This window comes from Lampris incognitus, chromosome 3 (genome assembly GCF_029633865.1).
Source record: "Lampris incognitus isolate fLamInc1 chromosome 3, fLamInc1.hap2, whole genome shotgun sequence".
Classification (NCBI taxonomy): domain Eukaryota; kingdom Metazoa; phylum Chordata; class Actinopteri; order Lampriformes; family Lampridae; genus Lampris; species Lampris incognitus.
In genome coordinates this window covers 79244884-79259642 of record NC_079213.1, presented here as the reverse complement: position 1 = coordinate 79259642, position 14759 = coordinate 79244884, and the positions used below count along the sequence as shown (strand labels likewise).

The 14759-nt window shown below is 41.2% G+C and overlaps 1 protein-coding gene across 1 annotated transcript in view; it reads left to right on the top strand.

Annotated features, from left to right (window-relative positions):
• The first annotated feature begins 326 nt into the window (after positions 1-326).
• The window catches only part of prdm5 (PR domain containing 5), a 33000-nt gene continuing 18567 nt past the window's right edge, over positions 327-14759 (top strand). The window contains exons 1-12 of the mRNA XM_056277953.1: positions 327-419; positions 1294-1377; positions 2481-2603; positions 3760-3928; positions 4126-4303; positions 4538-4630; positions 8288-8409; positions 9272-9351; positions 11109-11193; positions 11302-11459; positions 12214-12307; positions 14450-14610. Of these exons, the coding sequence (XP_056133928.1) occupies positions 327-419; positions 1294-1377; positions 2481-2603; positions 3760-3928; positions 4126-4303; positions 4538-4630; positions 8288-8409; positions 9272-9351; positions 11109-11193; positions 11302-11459; positions 12214-12307; positions 14450-14610 (1440 nt within the window). The remainder of the gene's footprint in view (positions 420-1293; positions 1378-2480; positions 2604-3759; positions 3929-4125; positions 4304-4537; positions 4631-8287; positions 8410-9271; positions 9352-11108; positions 11194-11301; positions 11460-12213; positions 12308-14449; positions 14611-14759) is intronic.

The window sequence follows — 14759 nt, the reverse complement described above, 5'->3', positions numbered from 1 at the left end:
TGATGAAATGTGATCAAAATGGATTACGGGGTGAATGGAAAATCTATTTCTGAGTTTTTAAATCGGTACATTGGATGGATGGATGTTATTCTCCGAGACAAAATGACCACAAGGGATCACAGTGGACGCGCTCTTCTGGTTGCAAACTTTCGACCAATCAGAGCGCCGCTGCGTTACATTCCTGCAATAGGAGCAACGCAAGTTCAACCTGGACCGCTTTCACGGAGAAACAATCAGCTTTTTTTTTAAACTGACACTGGCAACATTCATCCACTTCCGGTGACATTTTCTAAACAGTCACTTTCAACCGTGTCCGAGCAATGACAATGCTGGGTATGTATGTGCCAGACAGATTTTCTCTGAAGTCGTCCAAGGTCCAGGATGGAATCGGTCTGTACACGGCGAGGCGAGTGAAAAAGGTTTGTTGTGTGGGTGTATGAGTGTGAGTGTGTGTGTGTTCCCCCCCCCTTTCTTTCTGCCTCGGCGACTTTGTACAGCAAGTCGGACATTTACGGAATTTTATGAAATTTCGGCAGCGCAAACGGCGACTTTTCTGTTGCCGTTGTTGCTGTCGCTGTCAAGAAAACTCGACCGCAGCTCGGCAAGGCTCCTCTGACGTGAAGTGCCACGTAGATACTACTGTACCTCAAGTTGTTTCTCTCTCTCTCACCCACTTTCACACACAGACACACACACAGACACACACACACACACACACACACGACATCTAACACATTGACCCAAATAATCGGTATAGCTAACTTTCAAAACTTTAGCCATCATTTTGCATAGCTGCTAGTTTTGTTTTTGTTTTTGTTTCTTTCCTTTTGACACCGCAAGTCGTTTGGTAGGAAAGACGATCAAGAGAGGTCCCAAATGCATTTGCCTAGAAGCCATTTCAGATGCGTGCATCGGTTATTACCATTTAGTTACGGTGGCTTGTATAATGTGGTCAGATGTCTTGAAGATGAACATGAAAGCTTCGTTCACGGAGAGCGCGTTTTGACCACACCCCCTTGATTTCTGCACTGTTGGAAGGTCTAAAGGAAAGTATAGACCATTGAGGGATGTATCCACTTTCCACATTAGGACTAACAGAACACCACCGACCTTTCATCCTTACAGCATAGTACATATTTTGTCAGTTCCACGGGGGATGCATAACATTTTGTTTTATCTTGATTCTGTGGTTAATTTATTGCAGCATTTATTCTATTTCACAATAGCACTGTTGTCCAAAAACAAGTAATGGCTTTGGCTGTGTTTTGTTTTCACTTTTTTTTTCTTTCCAAGGGGGAAAAGTTTGGTCCTTTTGCAGGTGAGAAAAAGCTGCCTAGTGAGCTGGATGAGAGTTCGGACACCAGGCTGATGTGGGAGGTGAATGCATACAAAGTACACTACCTCACACGGCTCATTTCTCCACCACTGCGTTTAGTGTTTTAGTACTAAGCGAGTTAATAAGCACCATCGTATTTTGTTTATGCGTGCCTTAAATGCATGCTTTTTATAATGCCCTGCAGCTGTAAAACTCTAAAATATCTATAATATGTTAATAATTAATGGAATGAAGCAAATGCTGTAATCGCTGAAGCTTACATTATATTTCTGAACGGTTAGGCAAACATCATCATTAACCAAGCGCTATTATGAAAAAAGGTTTAAAGCTGAAATCCATGATTTCTCCAATCTGTCCCTGTAGCAGCGAGAACTACAGACAAGGTGTAGCAGTCATTGTCGCTTGTGTGCCGCCAGCTCAGCAGTAAACAGTTCCTGCGCTTGTAAAAATGGCATCCTCACACCAAAGCTAGTTACACAGACAATATAGTGTGTAAGATACTACGTCAAACTTCATGAGAACAGCATTCTACTATAATATTGATTGTTGAATTTGTTATATTATCTGTCCAACAGAGGCATCGCCACATCCTCATCACGTTTTCCTGTTTGAGTAGGAGCATGTTTGTCGCTGCACTAGTGTTTGTACTACCTGGTCAAAAATGTCTGCAGCTGTAGCATAGAAAAGAGAGTGTCTCCAACCACGGTGAAGATGCCAGTTTGTATCGTGTAACCTGTCCCAGTGGTCCAGATGGATAAAATATCTGTACATTAATGGAGAAAACTCCTGGCCTTCAGTTTAAATACGCAATAGCGTGTGTTAATGTCCAAGTATATGTGTTTTTCCCTGATAAAGGCAACATGTAATTATATTTCAGATCTATTAACAGTATTTGTTGATTTAAACTGACTCTTATCGCTTGTGTCAGGAATTCAGTTAATAATTACCACCGAAATTAATATTATTGTGATGTCGTTATCTATAACTACCACATTGTTTTAGGCATTGAACTGGTCACATAATTTGTTTTCTAATTTTACCTCAAAGCTTTGATGTGTAGAAGAAATGAACAAGCAATGAGAAAAGTTCTGATGACTTTGTGTTGTTGATATGTAACTCATGCATTTGATTTTTTTTTTCATAGGTTCGAGGCAATAAGGGAGATGTGCTTTATATTCTGGATGCCAGTAACCCACGCTATGCCAATTGGCTGCGCTTTGTCCATCAAGCACCTTCGCAAGAGCAGAAAAACTTGGCAGCCATTCAGGTATATTTACAAATTCAAGTACACACACTTAAGTAAATGACACCTAAAATTAGAACTGAAGATTAGATAGGCGGAGGAGGCTGAGGTAGAAGTAAAAGTAATCTGTTACTTGTGCACATCTTATCTTTGTTTATTATCTTATCTTTATTAACTTGAAAATGTGTTACCTGCTTATGCATGCCACAGATACAGATGTAAGATTAAGTCCGTCTGACAAGTACATGAAATATGTTTTATACAAGGGCTCGTTCCCTATTTTTGTAAAAGCGGATAATTGCCATTGTTTCCAAAGTTATTGGCTTCGTTGTGTTTTGTTTTGCACTAGTTTGCAAAGTTGTAAATCTTGGGAGATTCTGAATATCTTGCTTTATTACAAAAAAAGCTTCTGGAAATAGTTTCCATTTGCTATGTTTTGTTTTGAATATTAATGATTATTGTCTCAAATGTACAATAACAAGGATTATGAAGAAAACCCCCCCCAAAATACACCATTGTCAAACACACATAAAAACACTCCAGATCATGATGTTAATGTGCTAGTTCTGGGATATTTCACCAGTGTAAGATTCATGCCTGACAAAAGCTAAAAAAATAACATCAGGAAGCAAAGATAGGAAACATTTTGGTTCCTGGGGCCATGCTTCTGCCATTAATACTCAAATGTCTTAAGTGATTGGTCGTGTAAAGGTCATTCAAGTGTCTTAAAGCTCTGGGTTCCACCAGCAATGACATTTATTGTGTTACTTTCCTCTTGCTAATTAATATTTATGTATATTTGGAACCACATTGCTAAAACAAAATTGCTTTTTGATTTTATTAGTGTGACCTTTAAGGACAGGAAAGTTAATGACAACATCTTAAAGGGTCTGAGCTCTTGACCTGTGGTCTTAATCAGCAGAATGATGTCTGGGTGTAATGAGGTCAACCTTGAGATAACCCCCCCCCCCGGCCCCCCACACACGTCCTCTCTCCGTACACATTAGAGCGATGGGCATAACTTTGTTTGACATTGCGATCAACCAGCTAAAGTACAGCATGCTCTGCAATAGCATTTCTCTCAGTGCCAGATTAGACATGTGTTTCTGTCAGTGTTGTGTTGCACAGCGATGGCTGTGTAGTTACCATTGATAGCTCTCATACCTTTTGTACCTCGCAGGATGGCGAGAATATCTTCTACCTGGCTGTGGATGACATTGAGACAGACACGGAGCTCCTGATAGGCTACCTGGACAGTGATATGGAGGAGGAGGAAGAGGAGGAAGAGGAAGAAGTGATTAAAGATGAAGATGAGAATAGCAAAGATGCCAAGCACCTTGTTGAAATGGGTACAACTGAGCTGCACTGTTTGACTTCTAGGAATCAAAGCAGATACTCTGTTCTCTATAGTATAAACTTTGGTGAAGATCCAGGGGAAGTTGCAGTTGTCTCTTGGACATGTGCTATTTGATACCAGCAGAGTGTGTGTGTGTGTGTGTGGGGGGGGGGGGGGCTCTGTGCGTGTGTGTGTGCTGTATCTATTCAGAACTGGTGATAAAGAAGGAGGACCACCCCTGCTTGCTGTGTGAGAGCAGTTTCCCCAGTGAAGAGATCCTGGCGGCCCACCTTCAGAGCCTGCATCAGAGACCCAGCACAGAGGAGAAGGAGTTCAAATGCAGGAACTGTGGCAAGAAGTTCCCTGTCAAACAGGCTCTGCAGCGCCAGTATGATATACGATCTCCTATGTCATTTAACATGCTGCTTTCTTTGACTAAGAATTAGCTAAGAATTAGACTAAGAATTCAAATGAGTCCGTCCGATAAATCCATCCCTGCCACTTTTAATCTGCTTTAGCATCTGTTTTTGCTGATATGGTATCGCACAGTGATCTTTCATTCGTTATTTGTTTACTAATTTGTTTTTATTTTACTGTGTCTATTTTTTGAATCCTTCCCCAGTGTTTTGCATTGTTCTGAGTCACTTGGCCCAACAGGAGACTCGAAAGCGCACCAGTGCTCAATATGCCACAACACATTCAGCTCAGAATCCAGGTAACAAAGTAGGGCTGGGAATCGGCATGCATTCCTCTGTTTGACATTACAATTACAAACCCCAATTCCAATGAAGTTGGGACGTTGTGTAAAAGGTAAATAAAAACAGAATACAATGATTTGCAAATCCTTTTCGACCTATATTCAGTTGAATACACTACAAAGACAAGATATTTAATGTTCAAACTGATAAACTTTATTGTTTTTTTTTTTTTTCAAATATTCACTCATTTTGAATTTGATGCCTTCAACACGTTCCAAAAAAGCTGGGACAGGGGCATGTTTACCACTGTGTTACATCACCTTTCCTTTTAACAACATTCAAGCGTTTGGGAACTGAGGGCACTTATTGTTGAAGCTTTGTAGGTGGAATTCTTTCCCATTCTTGCTTGATGTACGACTTCAGTTGCTCAACAGTCCGGGGTCTCCGTTGTCGTAGTTTGCACTTCATAATGTGCCACACATTTTCAATGGGAGACAGGTCTGGACTGCAGGCAGGCCAGTCTAGTACCTGCACTCTTTTTACTACGAAGCCACGCTGTTGTAACACGTGCAGAATGTGGCTTGGCATTGTCTTGCTGAAAGAAGCAGGGACGTCCCTGAAAAAGACGTCGCTTGGATGGCAGCATATGTTGCTCCAAAACCTGTATGTACCTTTCAGCATTAATGGTGCCTTCACAGATGTGTATCCAAAGGAATTGAATCAAGTGCAACTGGACTTGGTATATATCCGTGAAGACGTTTCGCCTCTTATCCAAGACGCTTCATCAGTTCATGCCTTTCTGACTAGACCAAGCTAGTCTAGTCAGAAAGGCACGAGCTGATGAAGCCTCTTGGACGAGAGGCGAAACATCTTCACGGATATATACCAAGTCCAGCTGCACTCAATTCAATTCCTTTTTATAACCATGACCTGGATGAATGAGAATATTCACAGACATGTTCACAGATGTGCAAGTTACCCATGCCATGGGCACTAACACCCCCATACCATCACAGATGCTGGCTTTTGGACTTTGCGCTGATAACAATCTGGATGGTTCTTTTCCTCTTTAGCCCGGAGGACACGACATCCATGATTTCCAAAAACAATTTGAAATGTGGACTCGTCAGACCACAGCACACTTTTCCACTTTGTGTCAGTCCATCTCAGATGAGCTCAGGCCCAGAGAAGCCGGCGGCGTTTCTGGGTGTTGTTGATATATGGCTTTCGCTTTGCATGGTAGAGTTTTAACTTGCACTTGTAGATGTAGCGACGAACTGTGTTAACTGACAATGGTTTTCCGAAGTGTTCCTGAGCCCACGTGGTAATGTCCTTTACAGAATGATGTCGATTTTTAATGCAGTGCCGCCTGAGGGGTCGAAGGTCACGGGCATTCAATGTTGGTTTTCGGCCTTGCCGCTTACGTGCAGAGATTTCTCCGGATTCTCTGAATCTTTTGATGATATTATGGACTGTAGATGATGAAATCCCTAAATTCCTTGCAATTGTACGTTGAGAAATGTTCTTAAACTGTTGGACTATTTGCTCACGCAGTTGTTCACAAAGTGGTGAACCTAGCCCCACCCTTGCTTGTGAACAACTGAGCCTTTCGGGGATGCTCCTTTTATACCCAATCATGACACTCACCTGTTTCCAATTAACTTGTTCACCGGTGGAACGTTCCAAACAGGTGTTTTTGAGCATTCCTCAACTTTCCCAGTCTTTTGTTGCCCCTGTCCCAGCTTCTTTGGGACGTGTTGCAGGCATCAAATTCAAAATGAGTGATTATTTGCAAAAAACAATAAAGTTTATCAGTTTGAACATTAAATATCTTTTCTTTGTAGTGTATTCAATTGAATATAGGTCGAAAAGGATTTGCAAATCATTGTATTCTGTTTTTATTCGCGTTTTACACAATGTGCCAACGTCATTGGAATTGTGGTTTGTATATTTTCGGGCCGATTTGATACATGTTGCAGTTTTTCAAATATCATGATATTATAGATATTGTGATTCGATATTATGATTATTTAAGGCTCCATCCCCTCTTACCAATAGTAAAATGTGAAAACTGCAATAATCCAAAGAAAATGTACAACAAAATGTGTTTAAGCCCCTTGTGTTACAAAAGCTTAAACCATGAGTATGTTTCCCTGAGTAAACATTCAAACAATTCAGATTCAAACATTGAGAGATGTAGAAATCATTACATCAAGCCTGCTCACAGCATCTCTTAATTGTGCTTCAACATTGTCATACAGGGGAAATGTTATGATATTAAGACTGTCATGGCTTAGTATCATGATTTTGCCCTGACTCGAATTTCCCCCATCCTTATAATAAAGGCTGTAGTATAAACTGAGCTCATTATTTTCCAAAGTGATTGAAAGCAGCAGTAGACAACTTTTCAATGTTCCTCTCCCTTAGCGCTTCCAAACATTTTTATTGTTTGTGCCACTGTCACAAAGACAACCGGATTGCTTTCTGTTTATTAGCAGCCTGGCTACTGTCCAAAGCAAGAAACAACCGTAAGAATCCCAATTTGAACTAGAAACCCCAATCTCAGTGCTATGAAAAAGGCAGAGTAAAACATCTGGTAGTATTAATAAATAGGCAGGTTGTGTTACTACTGTGTTACTTACTGATCCAGTAGAAATAATGAGCTGAATGCTGGTTTGGAACCCTCTCAAGTCCTGGGTGTTATATCAAACTGTTTCCCCGCTGAGATCTGTTACCCCCTAGCCAGAGTTCGACACAACACCGGGATGCTTGATTAACCTTAACCCAACATCAACCTAACCCTAACCTTAACTTAACTTCAACCTAACCCTAACCTTAACCTAACTTCAGTCTAACCCTAAGCTTAACCTAACACTTAACCGTAGCCTCATTGTAACTGATAGCTAACCTGTTTCCATGCGAACGCCTTCATCTGACTACGGGGAAACAGATCTCGATGGGGAAACAGAATTCAATACGACACCAGAACTCTCTCCATTGAGTGAATGCCCATAAGAGGTTCACTCTTGTCTTACCTCCGTTTCTATCACTCTCCCTCTTCGCTTTCTTTGCCTCCTCCATCAACTAGGTTCTTTTTCTCTTGCGGTGTAGAGTTTCCAGTGTCACTTTGGTTGTTCCACCATCCGCCATTTCCACTACTGGGGATAACTGCTGATAGCTACCGGGGGAAACAAAAGCGTTATTCTCTTCATATTTTGGTTGCGCAATGGTTGACGCACTTCATTTGTGCCATAAATTGAGCTTTCATTTTCCTGAGAGATCATACCCGGTGGTAGACAGAATTTGTTCCCCTCTAAGCCTGAAAGCAAGGCTTATAGGCAACCAATCTAAACACAGATGGTGTCATTTTTCTATAGCCATTACACTGTGCAATCAACATTGACTTCATAATGATAAGTTAAAGCAAAAAAAAATTGTCTACTGCCGCTTTATAGCAGCTGTACTATTAGTAATGGTGATAGTATTGGTATGGAAATGTCCAAGTATGGGTGGCTCCAAATTAGATCAAACTCTTTCACTTAAGGTGTCATAATTTACCAATGTAGAAATCGGGGGCTCAGCAGCATTCATCATGGACCCGTGTATAATTTATAATTTAAAGCCTTTGTCGTCCCCCCCCCCCCCCCGAGTAATTGTTCATCCTGTGTGCACAGTTTTGAGCAGCATAAAGAAGCCTGTAAAGGAGACGCCAGATTCATCTGCAAGGCAGAGAGCTGTGGCAAAAGATTCAAGAGCAAGGATGCTCTGAAGAAACATAAAGGGAATGTTCACACAGGTTGGAATCTCTCTTTCTTCCTTTATCTCTCTCTATTTTCCTCTCAGACACACACACACACACACACACACACACACACACACACACACACACACACACACACACACACACACACACACACACACACACACACACACACATTCAAACCTAGAGCATGGCTCTTTCTGCAAAGCTCTAGGAATGAATTTAACAGTCCATTAATAGATGTAACATTGAAATAATAAATATTTGACCCAGATCAGTTAAACTGCCCTGCAATGGTGAGACATGTCATGGACTACTAATTCAATAAAAGTGCTAGTCTGCATGCTCTGGGTCAGCTCACTCTTTTAGATAAAAGCACTTCTATCACGACTAATGGATTTAGGCTGAGAGTGGTCAGTACACCCTTATCTGGGCATCATGACAGAATATTAACCAAACATTAGGGCATTTTCCGTCCAAAGACAAATAGTTGAAGTTTGTGGTTGATGTTTTACTGGTGTGGTCAGCAGAAGGGGTATTTGTGTGTGGGCGAGAGGGAAGTGATGCAGGCCCAGATTTGACAGATGTGAGTCATGTGATTCAGAAGGGAGGGTGTCGGAGATATTCACATTGTTTGAGGTTCACATTATGGGGCTCCAATGAAGACAGATTTCATTGTCCAGTAAAACTTCAGAGCAGCCCAGAGGCAGAAAACTGTCTCTTAGTGATCGACCTCATTAGGGCTGAGGTATTTTTACATTTTTACGTTTCACGGTAATGATGTGATGGAAATGTCATAAGAGAAAGTCATGGCTGTAGAATCCTTGCATCTATTACATGTGTATTATACCACATTGTGAATCCCATAGATCATGGCTGGTAATGTTTTTTCCTCCAGGAAGTGCCCGGCGGAAACTCACATGTACCATATGCAACAGAAAATGCTCTTCCTCGCTGAATTTACAGGAACATCGCAAGGTAAGATCCTAGTTTGCTATGCATATTTATAGCTCAATGTTACCTGTTACCTAGCAATCAATCTTAGATAACTTAATAGGCTTTAGTAATTTTGTACTTTTTGTGTTTTTGAAAAAAAAAGAATCGATATCTATATTCTTTCTTGCACAGTCAGGGGCCAGGGAGGAGCTAGAACCCCGTTTCTAATATCAAATCTGTCTCTTAGCTTGGACTCATTTCCAATTGTGTCTCCTTTTCAATGTTCTTCCTTTACAGTATTTTCCATCATAGTCTATTCAATTCCTGTAACCCTGTCTAACCTTGTAATCTCACGCCCCTCTCTTCTTCCTGAGTCTCTCACTTCCACTCTGCCTGTATTCCCTCTCAACAGGAGGGTGTCTTTATGATGAAGTTGTTACAAATTTAGTCTGTGTGATACAGAGGAGGAAGGGTGGCTTTTATTTCACAAGCTCATCCCTACAGGCTTGTGAAACTTTAGAGTCACCGAGGACAGACAATAAGGATTCAACCTTGGCGTCTAGATTCTTCCTCTTATACATTTTCTTTTCCACACACTTGAAGAATGAGAGTGGATAGAGCATAATAATGTTACCTTAACGACAAAGATCCATCCTGTACACTGTAGCAAGTTACTCTCATCATAAGTTAACTTTGAAAGTTATCATTCCTTGCCTCAGACCAGGACAATCATTTTTTGTCAGGCACGGGGTTCTCATGCAACTGCTCTTGCCTCATTTGTCCCATTGGTTGTTATTTATGATCCCGACCCCAGCTGGTGTTTGGATTTTCATTTTCTCTTGTCAACATCTATCTGCTAGATTAATCAGCAGGCATTAATCCATCCCAGTCAGCTCCTTCATCATGAAGTCACTTGCAAAGTGTTCATCTTTTCAAATCACCTGGAAGCAGTGACATTGTTCTGCAGTGCATCATTTAACCTGCTTGACTGTCTATGAGTCAGTTTTCTCTGATCTCAAATCTCTGCTCTATATAAAAAAAAGACAATGCAGTCTTCCTATATTACCTCGTTATGCATCTACGTGCCAGTTATAACCATTATCTGGCCCATGATGGTAGAAATTTTTCTTAGAAAGATCTACCATTGTATTAGCTTACCTTTGTCTGAGTTTGAAATGTTCTCCTCACTGTAAACAGTAGTAAAGCTTGAGGTTGTGAAACGGCAATGGGATTCATTTTATTCTGGTCAGATTAACAATAGAGTTCAGCGAATGACTTATTTTATTCTGTTGAATTGTTTCTTGAAGAGGTTTAGAGAACAATTAGGGCATACTTGAACATAAAATGTTTTTTGTAGATATCAAACATTTTTGGCAGAAGATTTCCATTGATTTTCTCCCATTTTAAAATAAAGATGATGTAGCGTTTAGAGGGATATTCAGAAAGGGGCAATTAAACTTTCTCTAATAAGTTTCCTACAAAGAAGCTTAGAGCTGCCATTATCATCCTTTAGCTGAGCAAGCTCTTACAGGAGCAGCCACGACAAGAAGAGCTGCTCAGCATTAGCATATGCTGTTGGAACAGGAGGCCAGGCAGCCATCAAATATGCAATTATTGGAACTATGCTCAGAGGAGAGAAAAGATTCATACTTTTCATCACTTTAATGCTTTTCTGTCTATAGACAAGTCAGTTGGCTATCGTAAACATTTTGTGTTCAAATGCTACATGTACATTATCTGTAATTTTTTTTTAAATTGTCAGCTGAGCCGTCTTCTCTTCTGCATTTGTTACCATGAAGGTACATGAAATATTTGGCTGCCACGCATGTGACAAGAAGTTCATTTCTACAAATCAGCTGAAGCGCCACATGATCACGCATTCTGGTGAGAAAATGAAAAAAAATCACCTTCAAAGAATTTATTCCATTTTTTTTAAAATGTATCATATAACCACCTAAATGCATCTCTCTCTGTCTATCTCTCCCTGGTTAGAGAAGCGACCGTATACCTGTGAGATTTGCAATCGGTCGTTCAAGCGTCTGGACCAGGTGACTGCGCACAAGATCATCCATAGTGAGGACAAACCATACAAATGTAAGCTCTGTGGCAAAGAGTTTGCCCACCGTAATGTCTACAAGAATCATAAGAAGGTGAGCATGATACACTCCGTGTTAAGTCACTGGCATGCAGCGAAGATTACCAACACGACAGTTATTAGTTCACAATTATAGTCATTGATTCAGAAATGTCTTCACATATAGGTGAGTCGTGTGTTGTAACAGAAGTATTTCTATTTGCATATTATTTTTCTGCAATTACAATTTCATTGATAGATTACTATGTAATTGCATTAAGGCGCATTAGACGTCAGACTCAGAGGACCGGATGGTAATTTGAGCTGATTTAGACAAATAAATGAAAACTAAACACACTCCAAGGCTACAGTAGTATCATTAGCGATTGTCTGTAATCAATCTGGTCTCGTTGGAGGCTGTTTGCTGTGGGGTCTCTGGCCTGTGTCCACCCCTGGGGTCTCCCATGTTTACTTATGGGAGTGGGGCGTCATTCAGACAGACAGGTGGGGGACAGAGAGGGTGGGCAGATAAACAGAAGCACTTTGAACCTAAGCCCTCAAGCTACTTGTCTTCATCAAGTCAACAAACTAAATCAGCAATGGAGCCTTGCCCTAACCCCAGCGTAAACCTCTCCACATCAACATCACAGCTTTCATCAAGAGACAGGGCACAACTCTCCCTGCTGCTCAAGACGAGATATGGTGGAGATATGGAGAGGGTTGGGATAAAGGGAGTGATAGAGGGATAGCAATGGTGGGAGAAGGGGAAACTGGTGTTGTGAAAGGGCAGCCTGCCCTCCGAACCTGATTCTGATCAACTCTTTTTGCAGACTCACTCGGAGGAGAGGCCTTTCCAGTGTGAGGAGTGCAAGGCCCTCTTTCGCACTCCTTTCTCTCTACAGCGCCACCTACTCATCCACAATAGTAAGTCTGATCATATGCTCATAGCTGCGTCCAACAACAAATGAATACACCCAAAAATATTTCTGTGCTCAAAAGGTAAAGCCTTACAAATTTTCTTTAGTATTATTTAGACATAGCCCTGTGATGGCTTGGCAGCCTGTCCAGGGTGTCTCCCCGCCTGCCACCCAGTGACTGCTGGGATAGGCTCCAGCATCCCTGCGACCCTGAGAGCAGGATAAGTGGCTTGGATAATGAATGGATTATTTAGACATATTCTATTATACTTGTGTTTCAGAAACGGTCAAAGAACAGATACTTAATGCTGTTTTATTTTTCCCGCAGTTTTGATTTCAGTGTAATGTATTTTATCTGAGTGAAACTGCAGGGAATACAGAAAGGAAAATAACATAAATGAGGAGCAATTTAAAAGAATAAACTAGTATTATGATCAATGTTGATATGATCATATCTGAAACCACAAAAACCAGTGGGAATTAGTTAAGTATAACATTTCTTCTATTTGATTAACTCACGAAAGAATTTAAAGCTTGCAAAGTTTCTTGATATGCTTGTAAGAAATGCAGGTAATAATCCCAAAAATTTTTTTTTCTAAGGAAACTAGCCTTGATGTGTGGTCACTTTGCACATGTTTATTTGAGAAGCATTCAAGTGATATCAACTCTCATATTTTAGTCGGCATTAAACACCAAATCCCCAATTGTCCTTTCCATCTCGGAGTAGACTTCATACATTTTGCAAATGGCCTTGTCTAACCAGTGAGCTGGGTGTTGTGGTCTGGTAGAAACTTTGGCGCTGGAGTGTCCACATCCAGGGGTGAACTAAGGGTTTTGTAGCCCTGCGCCTATAGACAGTGAGTCTTGGCAGGATCCAGTCCTGGTCTTCAAATTTAGACTGATGACACAGAGATTATGAAGCTTGAGGCATTTCCTTCCCATGTCTCAGGAGACAGATAACTGTTCAGTGAAATCACTGGGATTTGGGGCTATATGGGACCGGGACGAGCGTTATGTATCAGGTGCTCGACAATGGGTTAGGGAGGAAGAATAAAACGGGCTATTTCATTGCACAGAGAGTGGATATGCCAGATAATGATTGTATCCGTCTTTGTGAGGTAATGTTTGTGGGCCGCATGACTTCTCTCGCATTTGCCCCCACATTGAGAAAATGATTCACAGCTGTCATAGCATTTTCACATGAAATTAAGCTGTTGTTTTAGAATTGGTGAAACACGCCAAGCCCCTTTTAAATTGGGTCAAATGTCTCATGGGTAATCCTTTGTTTAAGGCCAAACAAACACCTCAAGATTGATCCTCAGCATGTTTGCATGTGTCTGTTTTGTGTGTCTGTGTGAGTTAGCGCATGAGCCTGCATTAAGTGTGCACGTGCGCGTGTGGAGCGAAGGTTTCCTTCACATTCATAATAAAGCAAGTGAATTTTTCAGCTTGATTAAAATCACAATGGAGCTAGGCTTCCACTGGTGTGCCATTATATTGTATTGACCATCGCTGGCCTTGCTAAGGGGTAGAGTCAACACAAGCTTGCAGCCACTGACCCTGCCAAACACACGCACTCCCTCCAAACTGCTCTATGGAAATTGAATGATCTCTGTATAATGGAAACAAGTACTTCTCCACGATAGATTAGGTTGTACGAAGGCAAAGAGCAGAAGCGTGAAGAATAACATCACGGTTCACTCTGAAAGGGAACAGCTGAGAGTTGTGCTGTAACTCAATGTCTAGGCACTGTCTAGCGTTTTAAATGATTTCAGAGGAATGAATTGTAAAGTAGGGCATTTTTTCTGTACTGTTTAAAAAGACAGAACCATTCACCATTCAGGCAGTACATATGGACAAGCTATTTGTCATGCTGTCTTCCACTGGGATATGTTCAGTTTGAGGTGCTGTTACATGGATAAGGGCTGATTTTTGTTAAAAGATAGAAGAAAAAAAAACACAAAATGGTCTATGGGCCATTGGAACTGTCTGGGCCACTGAAATACCCCTCTTTGTAGTTCTGACCACGCAATTGCCCTGGTGAAATTGGGTTCCCTCTTGCTGTGCATGATGGCTGTGCATTTAGAGGCACAATAATAAATGCTGGGAAGTGGCTCTTAACTGTTCTGAACTTTAATCCTTTCTGCAGGTGAGCGGACATTCAAGTGTGACCAGTGTGATGCCACCTTTAAGAGGAAGGACACACTCAACGTCCACATCCAGGTGGTGCATGATGGTCATAAGAAGTATAAGTGTGACCTGTGTGAGAAGGCCTTTGTCACGCCATCTGTCCTCAAGAGCCACAAAAAGGTGAATGAAAACTGCTAAAACCAGACTCTCTCTGTTTTTCGGTTGCAGTGATAGCACCTAACCCTCTGAGATAGGGCGGCTGGGCAAATATTTTCTCGAAAAGACTGAGTTCAAAAGTAACTGGTGGAATCCATTCATATTCATTTAAA